This window comes from Somniosus microcephalus, chromosome 14 (assembly GCF_052327205.1).
Source record: "Somniosus microcephalus isolate GS21.2 chromosome 14, FLI_Smic_1.0, whole genome shotgun sequence".
Lineage (NCBI taxonomy): Eukaryota > Metazoa > Chordata > Chondrichthyes > Squaliformes > Somniosidae > Somniosus > Somniosus microcephalus.
Window position 1 is genome coordinate 56,342,911 of NC_141000.1, and position 15,305 is coordinate 56,358,215.

At 42.3% G+C, this 15,305-nt stretch overlaps 1 protein-coding gene across 4 annotated transcripts in view; it reads left to right on the forward strand.

Annotated features, from left to right (window-relative positions):
- The window catches only part of igsf11 (immunoglobulin superfamily member 11), a 287,696-nt gene that overhangs the window by 180,031 nt on the left and 92,360 nt on the right, over nucleotides 1–15,305 (forward strand). The window contains exons 1-2 of one of the 4 annotated variants that reach the window (XM_086006578.1): nucleotides 7,633–8,082; nucleotides 8,223–8,403. The exons of 2 other annotated variants lie outside the window; for them this stretch is intronic. In XM_086006578.1, coding sequence (XP_085862704.1) covers nucleotides 8,367–8,403 — 37 coding nt within the window. In that variant the 5' untranslated portion in view covers nucleotides 7,633–8,082; nucleotides 8,223–8,366. Of the gene's footprint in view, nucleotides 1–7,632; nucleotides 8,083–8,222; nucleotides 8,404–15,305 lie in introns of those variants that run through there. One more of the 4 variants, XM_086006577.1, reaches the window with a different exon arrangement.

A 15,305-nucleotide genomic window follows, 5' to 3' on the forward strand; every position in this document is an offset into this window, starting at 1 on the left:
GTACTTTGCAGCCCTCTGGCCTGAACACTGACTTTTGTAACTTTAGCTGTATTATCTAGTTTCTTTAAAGCACAACTGCTAGTGATGTGGGGTGTCAGTGTCCAGAGGAGAGGAACTGGGTGGACATTGGGCACGGGGACCTTTCTTCAGAACACCGTCCGGAGGGCAGAGGGGTGTTCTGCACCCTTGATGGCCTTTTTCCCTCTTTTTTTGCGAATGGCAGACCCACTGGCTGAGATTTTCTGCTTTGACAGCCCTGGTCTTTGATTTTCCAACTTTTAAAATTGATGGTTGAGAGGTTGTGTTTTGGGGGGTGGGGTTTGCTGGTGATTTATAGAGGCAAACTAGTCTCAAAACCGCAGATGGCCAAATGGATACTTGGGTTCATCTTGCATTGTTTCCACCTTGTTTGGAAGTGAGTTAAGGGTTATTCAACTCCTTTCATGATCGCATCCTGGGCATTTCTCCATTACATTCCAAAAAACAGCATATGCAAGGCTGCCACTTGGAGCAATCCTCACAGATTGACTAAACTTTACTATCTAAATTTAACTGAAGCCCACAGCCGTGCCTTTGGTGATTATGCGCTGACAACTGGTATATGGCTCAGACAAGTGATTTGCTTTTCCGCAACATTCCGTGACATCCTGGAAATTTCTACATATTGTATGTAGCATAATTTGTTGGCTAAATCCCACATTTTGTGTTGTATCTGAATGAACCTGTCTGGTAATGAACCCCTTGCTGCAACAGATCACTTGCCCTCATTCAGCATCCTACCCAGATGCCTCCCCCTCCAAATTTTGTACCATGCTACTACGATGTGTGAAACATGTGAAATTAAAATGCAGAGGATAGATTACCTACCTGGTAAGGGGGGTCTTCATTCATTGAGTGATGTGCATCATCCATCCTCTCCAGTTCCACCCATCCATTGCTATTTTTGGGGGGAGGCGGTGAAGAGTGAAGTAGTGGTAAGCCATTACTAGGTTTCAATTATCACTTAACACTAATACTATATATGTGAACCCAGCTTTGCATTGAAGGTATTAGTCTTGACTTTTTAAGCACAGCATTGGTGGGGTTGTTTTCTTTTCCTGTCATTTTAAAAGTCACGTTATCTGAAAGATTACAATAAGGTATTGTCTGAGCTTTTGAGCACCAATAGTAGCTCCATCATGTGATGCTCATGACTGACCTAACTTTGATCAGTACCAATTACAAACGCATTGACTAAATATGACCGTATTCATTCACATCTCAAGGGCAAAAGCCAAGAGCAGCTGGAGGCATTTATTATTAACACGGACTCTCGTGATCTGCTGTGTGATTGCCTTGTGGTTTAAAACCGTGCAGACACTATCCTATAATGTAATCATGCCTATCTGTTTGAGGATTGTATCGCATAAAGTGTGGCATGGCTTCACAGGGTGTTAGAGAAGTCAGTAACACCAGAAGTCAGGAACAAAAAAACCCTGTCAAGCATGCTGCTTCCACAGTCCATGTACAATCTATCTTATGGATCTACCCTATTATCTGAATGGGTTAACACTTTCATTAAAATACCAGAGAAAGGAGTTGGATACAAGCAATTTAAATATTCATGATTACACCACCAACTAATTTCTAGCCTCTAGTCCTGGATGAGGCTTGTTAGTTTTAAACCTGAAGCAAACTGTTTGCGCACATTTATGTCTACACTTAAATCTACATTTACACCGGTACCAACATCTACTCCTACACCTGTACCTCTACCTACACCAACATCTACATGTACATCACTTATATCTGCATCCATACCTACATCTACACCTGCATTAACACCACACCTACATCTATATCTATATCTCTATCCAAATCAACATCCTTATCTACACCTATATGTATGGAAATTATTTGGTTTAGACTGGGTAAGGTAGTGTACAGTCGCTATGGTACTGACTAGCAACCCAGTGATTGTTCAAATCCCACTTTATGAAATTGAATTTAATAAAATCTGGTCATTTATGGGCTAATGCTAGAAAAATAACCATGAAAGTTGCCAGATTGTCATAAATCCCAGCTGATTCACTGATGTCTTTCAGGGAAGAGAGTCTGCCTTCTGAAGTGGCCTAGCAAACCACTTAGTTGTAAATAATTATTATAAAGTTTAAAAATAAGGGAAACAAAATTAGACAGACCGAGGCATGGTATCAGGGCAAGATTTAAGCAATTTCAACTTGGTTGACCCTGCAAAAACTTCCTCACTAAATCTGGGGATTGGTATCCGGGTTTGGAGAACTGTCCCACAGCAGTCAAGAAACAGCTGAGTCATGCTCCTAGAATCATATCTGTCAGCTAACATCCCAGAGCCCTCCATCACCTTTCCTTTTATGTTCTGTGCCACAGGTAGAATAGAGCCACCAGAGTTGGGGAGTAGTGGTATATAGTTAGATGGGAGCAACTTAGGGCGTCCTTAACATAGACTTCAGTCTATGGTTTCAGGTCAAGGAAACATCCAGCTGATCACTACCTACAGGAAACTTTCTGGTATCCGGCACGGACGGGATCAACAATTCCGGATAACCGAATGCTATAGTAAAAGATACGGAGCTCAAAGCTCCGTATAAAGCAACAAACCCTGTTGCACAGCTTCAAAATAATCGGCACAAGTTGCAAGCGTCTCTGTAGCTTAGCACCCTTGCACAGCAACAAATGGAGTAATAAAAGTTATCTGAATCGACTCCTGAATTTTGCCAGTGGATAGAGCATTCCAGTTATTTAGGGGCCGGTTAATCGAAAGTTTCCTGTATAGCCTTTTACACCTCAACTAGAGATTCAGTTGAAGAAAGCACCGAGGAAGCCAGGGCACAGAGTATCTTTTGGTTGGGGGGGGGGGGGGGGACTTCAATGTTTACCATCAAGAATGCCTTGGTAAACCACCACTGACAAAGAATTAGCCTCATTGTGCCATTTTGGTTAATTTGTGAATTTACCAGAACTTGGCCCAATTCTGACACTTTCGGTCCGTCCTTTAAAAGAAAATTATGCCACACATGGAAGAAGTTGTCCAGCAATGAACTCGCACATTGTTAGATGTTTAAATAGTTATTGTCTTGATTGCAGTCATGGAATACGATAACATCAGAAAGGCCTTGCAGCAATCCTGTGTAACCCATGTTCCATCAATAGAATGAAATTGCATTTTTCCTTTTGAAAAAAAATTAGCATCATAACCAATCCCCCCTGAACTAAAGTGATAAAGTGACAGTGTGTCTGCGTACCACTGCAAAAAGATTAATATTCTCTTACTGACAAAATCACATTTTGCATCGAAAGGGATTTCCATTCTCCTACGCCCCCTCCTGAATGTGGTAGAAAATTTGTTTACCACCACTACTGAGGAAATCCTTAATGTGAAGTTTTCATTACGTGTAGCAGAGTTGACACTGAGACTAAAAGGAAGCCACACAAGTTTAATTAGCCGAATACGTACATTGCTCATAATATTTTTGCATTGTATTGTTAGTATTTGTTGAACTCTGTTGTACTTCACAATTCCACCTAATTGTAAATAAATATAAATTAGTTGCTTTAACCTTTAAAACTTTTGGTTTGTGTTTAATGTTCCACTAATTTGAAGAGAGTGATGTCATAGGGCGAGTCTATAATTAATGCAGTCTACAGATTATTGCAAATGAGGTAAATGTTAATCCTATGGATCAGACAATTCTGTAGGAGATTATTGAAAAGATACATAGTCTGCGGCATAGAAGACAGGAACTTGAAACTTCCTGTCCCCTAGTTACGCAAAGGTGCCGTTGTCTGAGCGAATGGGGTTATATTTGGGGAAGGATCTGGTTATGTTTGGTCTCCGCCCCTTTTATTGAGCACTCCCAAATTCCACTGGAAGTGGGGGCGGGTTCATCTTGCATCTGGCTCCTGTTCGAAGATCACTGGAAGAGATGAGACAGACATGATGATATCATCCACCAGTTTTACCTCTCTATGCTCCAACGCTAAACACGTCTGCATCATGCTGGTTGAAGTGGAGCCCACAAGTGTGTGAAATGATGATTCCCTATAAGCAAATTTAAAAGCAGGTTCTAGGTCTAAATTTTTCAATTTTTTTCAAACCTGATCAGCTGGTTGTGGTACTACATACCTGTTAATTTTAAAATTAAGCCCCTTTGAACAGTGGTATCCAGAACCACGATGGCAGCAGTCGGAGATGCAAGGCCGCAGTCTGAGCTTTGTTGGATGCTGTTTGTGCTGCAATGCAAGCTGTGACATCGGATATCAGACGCTGCATCATGCGAGTTCCACAGGTGTGCCGATGGAGGTGACCACCCATTCCATGTTGGAAATGATGGATTCAAGCTCTGCGCAAAGCCCTGTACTAAATTGGTGATGGACTCCTCCATGCTCCTTGACATTGAACGCAAGTTTTCTGGCAGGCTTTCTAGTGCACCCAAGCATTTAGTTATGTACATCCATCAGCCGCCTTTTGTAGCCTGGCCCATTGAAGTGCTCATCGGAGTCCTCTGCAGCAAAACTAGTGTGCGACCTCGCCCTCCAGCGAGCTGGCACCTGCGCTACCCTTTCCCCCCGCACTTGTGCCCAGTGTCTCGCCATAAATAGATCCCTATTCTATCAGAGCCTCTAAAATATGCGCAGCGTCAGTCTCTTAGCTGGTGGCTGCGAGTGTAAGACCGTGAGATGATGCCTCTTCATCTTCACTATCTTCTTGCTCTTCCTCCACTGCCTGGGCAGGTTGCAGTTCTGGGGTTTTTGAGATGAAAAGGGACAAGGTTGTGGAGAGGAGAAAGTAAAATGTATGTGCTTACACCATCTGCAGCTTGAGTCAGAAGAGATTGTGGGATGTGGGAAGTGGGAAGAGAGGAGGAGGATTAGGTATGCATTACTCATCATCAATCGCTTCAGTGCTGCCAGTGGCCCCGTCCTCAGCAATGCCACTTCCCATGATGGCCGCATTGTCTGCTCCATGGGGGTTTAATCAGACAGGAGCGCTTGTCCTCCACCAGGTCGGTCTTGCTGCCTCCTGTTATGCGTCACCTTCTCTTGCAAGAAAGAGGAAAATATATCAGTGAGTGTCGTGCAATATGTTTGGGTGATGTGGCCATCATAGTTGAATAGCTGCCACTGTGTGCAAACTGAGAGTTGTGGGTACGATGCTTGCAACAGTGCTACGTGTGTGAGGGTGAGTTAAAGCATATAAATTGAAGGGTTGAGTACTGATTGATAGAGATAGATAGATAGTAGGTGATGAGGGTGCAGTGAATTGAGCAGTGGATGAGGCTAGTTGTGCAGTTGGTAGGGTATGCCACTTGAAGATGAACTCGCCCACCTTGACAATTCATGTCAGATTGTTAATCATCTTGCACTACATCCATGTTCTTGGAGCAATACTCGTGGCATTGACCTCCACCGCTACTGCTTCCAGCTGCCTCCTTAGCATTTGTCTGGAGGGCCTCCTGCCCCCCTGCGGATACAGGATGTGTCTCCTTTTCGCCACGTCTTGTACCAATACCTCCAGGCCACTGTATGAATACCTTGGTGCATGCTCTCTCGCATGTTCAGCTGTTTCTCAAAGTATCACAGCCCAGGTTCACTTTTCAGAAAATTCCCACAGTGGCTAATGCTACTAAAAGGCAGCCACAATGCACCTCCCCTTTGAGGTGCAGGCTGTTTTTTAGTAGCACTAGCCACTCACGATATCTGGCCCCCTGCTGATGTGTGCAGCCAATGAGCAGCACTAGTCTGCAGCAGTCATTTAAAACAGCAGGCAGCACGAATTTAACATGCTGCCTGCATCGCAATGAACTGGCACAGGTTACTCTCGTACCGTGATCTCCATGCGCATTTTAGGGGGTTACCCTGTTTAACCCCCGTGGTGTTTTACTGGGTCTAGCTACAGAACATCAGTGCAGTAAGGTAACAAACAAATGTTATTCTAATCATCTTAGACTCTCCGAGATAATGGGAAAGGACATTAATGAAAAAATGAGCAAGTCAGCTTATTGTTTAGTGTCTCCTTTTAAGCCATAGGCTTTAGTCGTGGAGGGGCACTGATGCACTGTAATCCTTCTCTATTGCTTGAGCTTTATTCCTGCCAGTAAACAACATCACGTGCTTTTACTTAGACAGAACCAATGTGAATTGTTTCTTAGCTTTGCAAGTCCCCCCAAGAATGAGAATGGGCTGGAACTGCGGATGACTGAAAAGTTGCACCATGCGTATCATTTTGAAAGAAAAGATACAAAGTTGAGTTGTTCTAGAGAAAAAATATTATGCCTGCGAACATTAAGATAAAACCAACAACCGATGACTTCCCCTCCAAGGAATTGCCAAAATAATACAATTTTATCTTTAGTAGGGGGCAGGGATGTCGAGGAGTAACAAGCACAGTGGGCTTGTGCATCATGAGGGTAATTTTTAAAAACATTTCAAGTGCTACAACTTATGTTATCCACCATTGAATGAATGTTGAAATAATAACAGCTTGCATTTATATAGTGACTTTAATGTAGTAAAACGTCCCAAGGTGCTTTACAGGGGTGTCGCCAAACAAAATTTGACACCGAACCACCGAAGGAGATATTTGGACAGGCGATCAAAAGCTTGGCCAAAGAGGTAGGTTTTAAGGATCAAGTTAAAAGAGGAAAGAGTGGTAGAGAGCGGAAAGGTTTAGGGAGGGAATTCCAGAGCTTCGGGCCTACGCAGCTGAAGGCATGGCCTCCAATGGTGGAGAGATGATGATCGGGGATGCGCTGGAGGCCAGAATTGGAGGAGTGCAAAGATCTCGGAGGGTTGTAGGGCTCAAGGAGGTTATGGAGATGGGGAGGGGCGAGGCCATGGAGGGATTTGAAAACGGGGATGAGAATTTTAAAATTGAGGCTTTGCTGGACCGCGAACCAAATGTAGGTATGCAGTCACAAGGGTGATGGGTTACAGGGACTTGGTGCAACTTCGGATACGGGCAGCAGAGTTTTGAATGAGCTGAAATTTACGTCAGGTGGAAGATGGGACGCCGGCCAGGAGAGCGTTGAAATAGTCGAGCCTGGCGGTAACACAGACACCGTTATATGCAGGCTCCATGCTCTTGCACTACTATTGCCACCATCAAAGTGAAAGAGTGCCTTTTGAAGAAAGACCTTGGCAAACGGACCATTCACTGGATAGTGTTATTAGAAAAAAACCTTTAAAAGAGTAGTTGATGGCAAACATTGAGCTTGCGATGTCTATGGCCCATCAGATATCTATACTAAGATTTGTTCTTTATATTAAAAAAGCAGAGAAAATAGTGCCGTTATACCTCCATCCTGGAATAACCATAATCATCTTGGTAGCGCTGACATGCCAAGGCTTAAAGGACATAGGGGGCAGTGATTCAATGCTTGGCGCTGGTAATGCTGATATGCACAAGGCACAGGCTACCATTGAGATCTGCCATGTACACGTTGTGCAAAGCAGATCATTATGCAGCGGGGAAAGTGCATGTGGTACTGAGGGCCTGAACATCAAGCATATGCTAAGTTGAGCCCTAATAAATGTTGAGGTAATGGCCCCATAATGTGGCCTCAGTAACTGAACAGTGCTGCAATTGCTCAGCACTCATTAAAAAAAAAAAGGGTACCAAATGGTACGCCCCAAAGTCTAAAAGGGCAATTTGCATAGTTGTAGCAAGTAGCTTTATTTTGTTCCAGCAATTTCCCTGCTTCTTTGTATAATTTCTTGCTTTCATTACTGAAGCTCCATCTCCCATTCATGGCTGTTCACCACCTGCATTACAATTCTATTGAGTCTACATTGTACCTAAGGGTATCCCACAGGGTATGTTCTCTATCTGTAGGTTTTGGAGAAGAGGACCAGAGGAGGCATGCAAAGGAGATGTGTTTACACTTTAATTCTCGAGAAGGATATGCTATGAGCTGTTACCCATCTATCCAGGCCAAAGAATTCCTACCTGGACATATCTCAGAAGATCAGAACGTGGTGACTAATACCAAGAAGGCCATGACAACTGTACAATCTTGTGCAGTCAGACCTTGGATAAGGGCGTCTCTGTCCGTGGTTGTCAAGGTGACTGCTGCCTTGAATTTTTATGCCACTGGATCATTCAAAACAATAGCAGGTTACAGTGCTTTGAATCTCTCAACCTACAATGCACAGCTTCATAATTCCTGACCTGGGTACTTGCATTTTATTATTTTTCCCCACAGATGGCTGCTAGGGGCCCATGGCTAGCCACTGGAATCGTAGCTAATGAATCCTTTGAGACACCCAGGGAATAGACTTGGAGAAATACAAGCAGAAACACATTGGCCCCCATAGCTGCTCAGCTCTTGGTGGATCAGATCATTGGGATGATGAAACAAAGGTTCCGATGCCTTTACCCATTGGGTGAGTTCTGTTGTGTAGCTCGGCCAAGATGCCGAACATTCCACCTTGTATAACTTCTTTTGACTTCTTTTAGTTTATTAAAGGGGGAGTGGCAGTGCTGTTGGTGAGGGAGAGAAACCCATCATATTTCATCATCATGGTACATGAAAGTGACACAATTATGATAGTCTTAGTTGTTTATTTCAAAGATACTTTCCACAACTGAGACTTCCTGATCTATCTGTTCTTGGATCCTTTGAAGACCAGTTTTATTGACAGCTACCTAAATATCCCCACTATACCATGGGTAATTAATCTCTCTGCCTATATTTATTACACTAGTCACTAAAGTTATACTTACTCATGGTGGATGCTGTCCCAGTCACTTATTTCCTTGCTCAGGCATTCTGCTGTTTTCCTGTTTATTTTAGAAAGTCTTTTTGCTCTGTGACCAGTTATAGTTATACAGGTCAGTTTGATTATTAACCCTGAACTCTCCAACATGTCCGACAGACACTTGTGGGTCCTCTGAAATGAAGAGAGATGATAGATCTGTACTTAAGTTGTGAAAATTAAACAGTTATCTCATCTCCTTTGCTGGTCTGTATCTACTGTAGTTGGAATGCCTGTTACCACTCACGCTTAGATTCTTGCCATCACTTTCCTGCATTGTGCCGGGTTGCCATATTTCACTACTCTGTGCCATTCTATTAATCTCTGCTCTGCCCTGCGCCTCCTTGAGATATCCTGTGTATTCTACCTCATCAGTTAAACTACAGCAGGATCAAAACAGTTCTCAATTTTGTCTCCTGGTGGCTTTTTCCCCCTCTCCATAACTTTTTGAATGACATCAGTAGATCGATTTCAGAGGAGGGAGAAAATTAAATGCATGCTGATTTTAATTCAAACAAATGCAGAGCAGCAGACACTGGGTCTAAAACACTATTGTCCATATAAAACACATGGTTGGCAAGTATGGGGCAACTCCACAATGGCGAACTGGACCCTGTTAAGTTGTATTGAAGTCTGCACAACTACTTTATTTTCACATTTAAATTATCTGCAACTCTTCCCGGAGAAGCTGAGACCAAAAATTCATGGCCCTTCTAGCAGGAGTGCAGTGGAGGGATCGCAAACTAGTTTGGGATCTGGATATGCTAGGTGCTGGTCTTCCCCTGTAGGTTTTTGCAGGGCTTCTGCATCCCCCTAAACCAGGTCTTTGGAAGAGGAATCATAGGTCAGGAGCTTCCAAGTCCCCATTCTGGTGAGATATTGGTGGGCTGGTAGACTGAATGAAAGCAGGTGTACTGAAATGCTGACCGCTGGTAGAGACACCCCCCCCCGGCCCTTCTGGGTCTTAGCCTGGTCCCCTGAAGAGAATTGAATTTACTGACTTTTTCTTGACCTTATAAAGGGGGCCATTAGGCATTATACAGTATTGGAATGCATCCTGGGCCCCTGACACTGCCCTCAATCTGGCACCCTCCACCTGGATTGCCAGCCTCTCCCCTCTGGATACCTGATGTGCCTATGGTGGTGTTAGCATCCACAAGGTTTATGTAAATCAGGTGAACTCCCTGACATTGCCAACTTTGGCAGGTTCAGTGTTAGCGGTCACTGAAGGGTGGATTCTGGCATTTATGCCGAGATCATAGGGTGAAAAGATTTTCATGTGCATTATTTTTGATTTAAAAGGCAGAATAACTGTATGCCGACAGTGCACAAAATGAAGTGTCAAAAAAAGAATCAAAGTTTCTTTGAGTGAGGGCATAAACCCCTGGAAATGAAATCTCATGCTTTGTGTTCACGCCCCCCCCCTTCAGAAATTTCTAATTCAACCACAGGAAAAAATGCACCCCGTGTACTGTACTTCATTTTTTTTGCAATACAAGTAATGGGATGTTGGCTATAACTGCAGGTTAATTTATGGCAAGCCTCATATCCCACTCCACATTCTGTGTAAGCGCTTGTTTTCACATCATGAATAAGACTAAAGGTTTTCATCGAAAACAGACTGAATCGTAGAATATGATCCCAAAAACATCACTGAAAAACCCGGTGTTACTTCGTCCACCTCAGATCAGTGGCTCTGATCGTAGATTTGTATTCAGGGCTGAGTTTGAGTTATCAGTTTTTGTAGTTGTCAGCTTTTGCCAGTTTTCTAGGTGGCATGTCTGCACCTTAACCTTAAAGAATTAATATAGACCACATATATACATTGTCAGGGAAGAAGACTATTAATAGTTGTTAAAATCAGATTACAGCAGATTGTCTCTATAGCAACAAGAAACACCTGCTCCCCTTCCTCAAGTCCTGCTCGGCAGTGACCAGAGAGACACAAACTCCTGGCAGCCGGGGCCGTCTTAATCTGCTTATCGCAAAAGAGAATTAATCACTCCCTAAGATCGCATAAACAAAAAAGTAGTCATTTAATAGCTGAGGTTATGTGGTGTGGTACATCATTTTGGTCCATCACTTCATGGACTTAATATTAGGAATTATTGATATCACTTTTATACCATATTGTGTTAGATACTAACATCTGCATTACTAATACTGCACAGTAAATAGGGAAATCCAGTTGGAGTTTAGATTGTCATTCATAAAATTCCATGCTTCCATCTATGTCAATTTGGAAATGGCAGCCACTCTACTAGAAGATGTTTTATTTATTTAAGTGATATAAACAAACTAATTCAAAAATGAAGAGAAGAATGACACTTCATGATGCAGCGGTTTTATTTTCTTGTCTGTTCAGAGCAGCAGTGAATATTTAATAGCTTTACGTGCAGACAGGGCTTGATTATTGCAAGGAGAAGGACCTGCTGACATTCGCGGTCTAGGCTCACACATGGAAAATGGCCGCTTGCATTAGGCATCAGAGCAAGCAGTATGGAACTGCATCCAGCATGAGCCAGTGACTTCAGGATAAGAAGGGAGAAAATTGGAGAGGGAGGTGGGGAATATAATTAAAAGGAGGTCCAGAATGAAAATAAACAAAGTTTGATTAGAAAGAAAATACACCCAACCCTAAGGGGTATAATTTTATTTTTCAGGGTCTGATGGATACCTATTTTACAATACCTATTTTATATTACTAAAGACCATCAGAAGCATTGCTTGTCCAGCAGTTTCATTTTGTTTGATCTCATTAGATATTCAAGAAATCATTAAAAGATGTAAGCTCTGGAAAATCCCTTGGAAACTCTTTCAACACAAACTATCTTCATGTATCAATCTACAAACCCTAAGTAAATTCACTTTAGAAAAGAAAGCAATGATCTATGCACTCTGACATTTCATCAGTATTGAAGGTTTATCAGGGACACTTTTATCCCTATTAGTTAGGTTAAACAATAGTTATATAGATTTGCTTCAATCCCTTATATCTAAGTGGAATGGTGGAGTGAAATACAAGAATTGCTGTGGCAGTAATCTCAAAATGAAACAGCCTGTTTGAACAGCTGTCTCAAAAAACAAAGTCATTAGTAGATGAATTACAAAATGCAGTAGCTTACAATGTTTTAAATTACATTTTACAGCACTTCCAAAAATAACCCAATTTGCCTAAAGCAGCTTCTGATTATGTTGAGTGATTGAGATAAAATAATAAAGTTGTAAGGATGAGTATTTGGGCTTTGACTTTGCCAGGGGGAACATTGTCTATGGAGAGAAGCACGCCAGAGTTGAACAGTGGGAATATAAGAATGAGTGAATAGTTTTGCTTGATTACTTTTGAGAAACAGGAGGTATTTACATAGAAGAACAGCAACAATTCACATTTATGCAATACCTCACTTGGAGCCCCTTTATAGAAAGGGTGAGTGGGAGAAAGTACAGTGGGGGAAATAGAAAAGATTTGGGGGAGGGAACAGAAGCATGATTGAAGATATAGGTTTTTAAGACACTTTTGAGTAAGAGAGCTTTTGGGAGAGATTCCAAAGTGCAGAAGGACTCCGATGGTGGAGTGGAGGGACTGGAGGATGAGCAGTAGTCGAAGTAGCAGAAGGTGCAGACTGCGGCATGATTGCTCAGATACAACTTGCCCCAGGAGATAAAGTGAGTGGGGTAGAGTATAAGGTAGATTGTACAAGGTCGATGGAAGGAGTGAGCCATATGCTTTTTTCCCGTTCTATGCTTTTGTTCTTCATTCGTGAAGTTTGAAACGAAATGAAAGCCACGTCACCAGGTTCCAGATACATCAGATATTGATATTAATTTGCCAAACTATGGTCTAATTGGAATTCAGGGATTTAAATGTACATTCAACAGACTTGGAACTCTTAACCCCTCTTCACTTTCCATAGACTGTAAGGTGTCAAGACTATCCGGGAATACTCCACTAAACTGCCAAAGAATTGCATCTTCAGATTTTGAATAGATCGAAGAACAGCCCAATTTGATCATGGTTTTGGTTTGATGCTCATTCATTCGCTTGTCTCTGCTCCAAGCTATAGCCACTTGGTTGACTGACTGCCAGGTTGAAAGATTGAACAAAAATACCATGTTAGTAGTTCAGTGAATTCAAAGGCTATTTTAATAAAGTTAAGATTATTTGTAGGATTGCTGTGGAATTGGATAAAAATTGGTAAATTCAACTTTGGGGGGGGGGTGGCGGGGGCTGCAAAATGGGCAGTAGAGGATCAGGTGCCTATTGTACATCCCGCCTGATTTTCCCCTCCATTGAAGTCAATGGTAAAGAAAATTGGGTGGGCTGTATAATGGGCTACTGCCTCTTTTGTGCCCTCACTGAAGTTGAATTTCACCCCCTGCAAATTCCAAACTTCCCATTGCAGAAAAATATAAATGTGAATTTGGATGGATTTTTCCAGATCCTTCACTGGTAGGATTGTCCTCCTTCAATCAAAGTGATTGAGAATCCTCAAACTGAGAAGTATTAGAGATCCATGGTGACCTTAAACGTGTGCTGGATGGGATTAGTACTAGTATTGAGACCAGGCAAGTAGCAGTTATGATATGGGTATGCTAGTTTGGATGAATATGGGTGATTTTGGGCAGTGTCAATGAACAAGTACCATAGGTACATTTATCAGACCATGACGAACAAAGGTCAGTCCTAACTAATTCAAAGGTGGGATCATCATATTTTGGAAATGTGCTTGTATGAAGGAGTTAGCTTTTGAAATGATTAATGTAAAAGAAATGGCAAACTTACATGTTTTGTTTTCTGCCAGAGAATGGTGTCTATATAACAGAATTATGAAATTTATAAATCTGATACTTCGTAGCCATTTCAAAGTATATCTTTTCAATTCTAATCCTAGCTGTAAATAATGAAGGGTGCTTGCAGTTTTATTCTTAGAACTGTGTTGTCATATTGATCCACTCTACTTGTAGTAAGTCCCACTGTGAGGGCAACAATAAGAAAATCCCTGTTCTTTATTGCCCTCATCTTGCTCCTGGTTGTGCTGAATGAAAATCCATCTTCAGTAGATGAAGTAGCAGTGGTCAAAGTCATGAGGCAAAATGCAACCTCTGGGGTATAGTTACTGTTTTTATACTTGTTTTCTATCATTACTGCTGCCTTTGCCATGTCAATGAATAACTTAAGCCCCATCTCTAACATAAGAGCAATTGAAGTCGAGCTTTCTGATACAAGGATGCACGTGTCTGGGCAGAAAAAAAGCAAAAGCACAGGAACTTTCAAAGAACTTTTGAAAATGTTAAGTCCTAGCATTAATGTAAGGTAGTACTATCTACCAACAAGGTAACATTTAGGCTACAAGTCTTGGGTGTATAGGAATTATCAGTTGCATAAGATAGTAGGGCAGTGGATTGCAAACATTACAACTTGCTTTATGAAACTTAACCCTAAATATTCCTTTAACTATACAATATGAACAAAATGTTATTAAGAAAAACTAACAAACTGAAGTTACCCAGTCTCAATCCACTACATTCTATCAGCACAGTAAAATCCTCTAATGGGACACAAAATGGTGAGGAAGAGGTTCCTTTTATCCAGTCATCCTATTACCTAATAACATATCCACAATTCCAATTGAATAGAGTTCTCCTTTTAATGGTCAATAGATAGAAACACTTTATTGCTGACCTCCTTTGCAGGTTAAACACTAAATACTCTGTCCTGTAAATTTAAAATGTTAGCCTTGAGTCCTGGACTAAAAAGGAGAAAAATCAGCCAGTGGTCTTGCTCCTGATCGCTATCCAGTGACCCCTTCTGGCTTTTGAACTTGTGTGGGTGTTGGGTGAAGAAAGCTTGGACTTGCTGTTGTGCCCCCCTCCCCATAATAAAATAGGTTGTCTAAGTTCATACATGAAGACTTCAGTTTTACTAAGGCTCCTTGATGCCACACTTGGTCAAATGCTGCCTTGATGTCACTCTCACCTCACCTCTGGAATTCAGCTCCTTTGTCCATGTTTGGACCAAGGCTGTAATGAGGTCGGGAGCCGAGTGGTCTTGGCTGAACCCAAACTGGGTATCGGTGAGCAGGCTATAGGTAAGTAAGTGCCGCTTGATAGCACTGCTGCTGACACCTTCCATTACTTTGCTGGTGATTGAGAGTAGACTGATGAGGCGGTAATTGGCCGGATTGGATTTGTCCTGCTTTTTGTGGATGGAGCATACCTGGGCTGTTTTCCACATTGTCGAATAGATGCCAGTGTTGTAGCTGTACTGGAACAGCTTGGTTAGAGGTGCGGCTAGTTCTGGAGCACCAGTTTTCAGCATGACAGCCGGGATGTTGTCGGGGCCCATAGCTTTTGCTGTATCCAGTGCGCCCAGCCGTTTCTTGATATCATGTGGAGTGAATCGAATTGGCTGAAGACAGGCTTCTGTGATGGTGGGGACCTCAGAAGTAGGCTGATATGGATCATCCACTCGGCACTTCTGGCTGAAGATAGTTGCAAACGCTTCAGCCTTGTCTTTAGCACTCACTTGG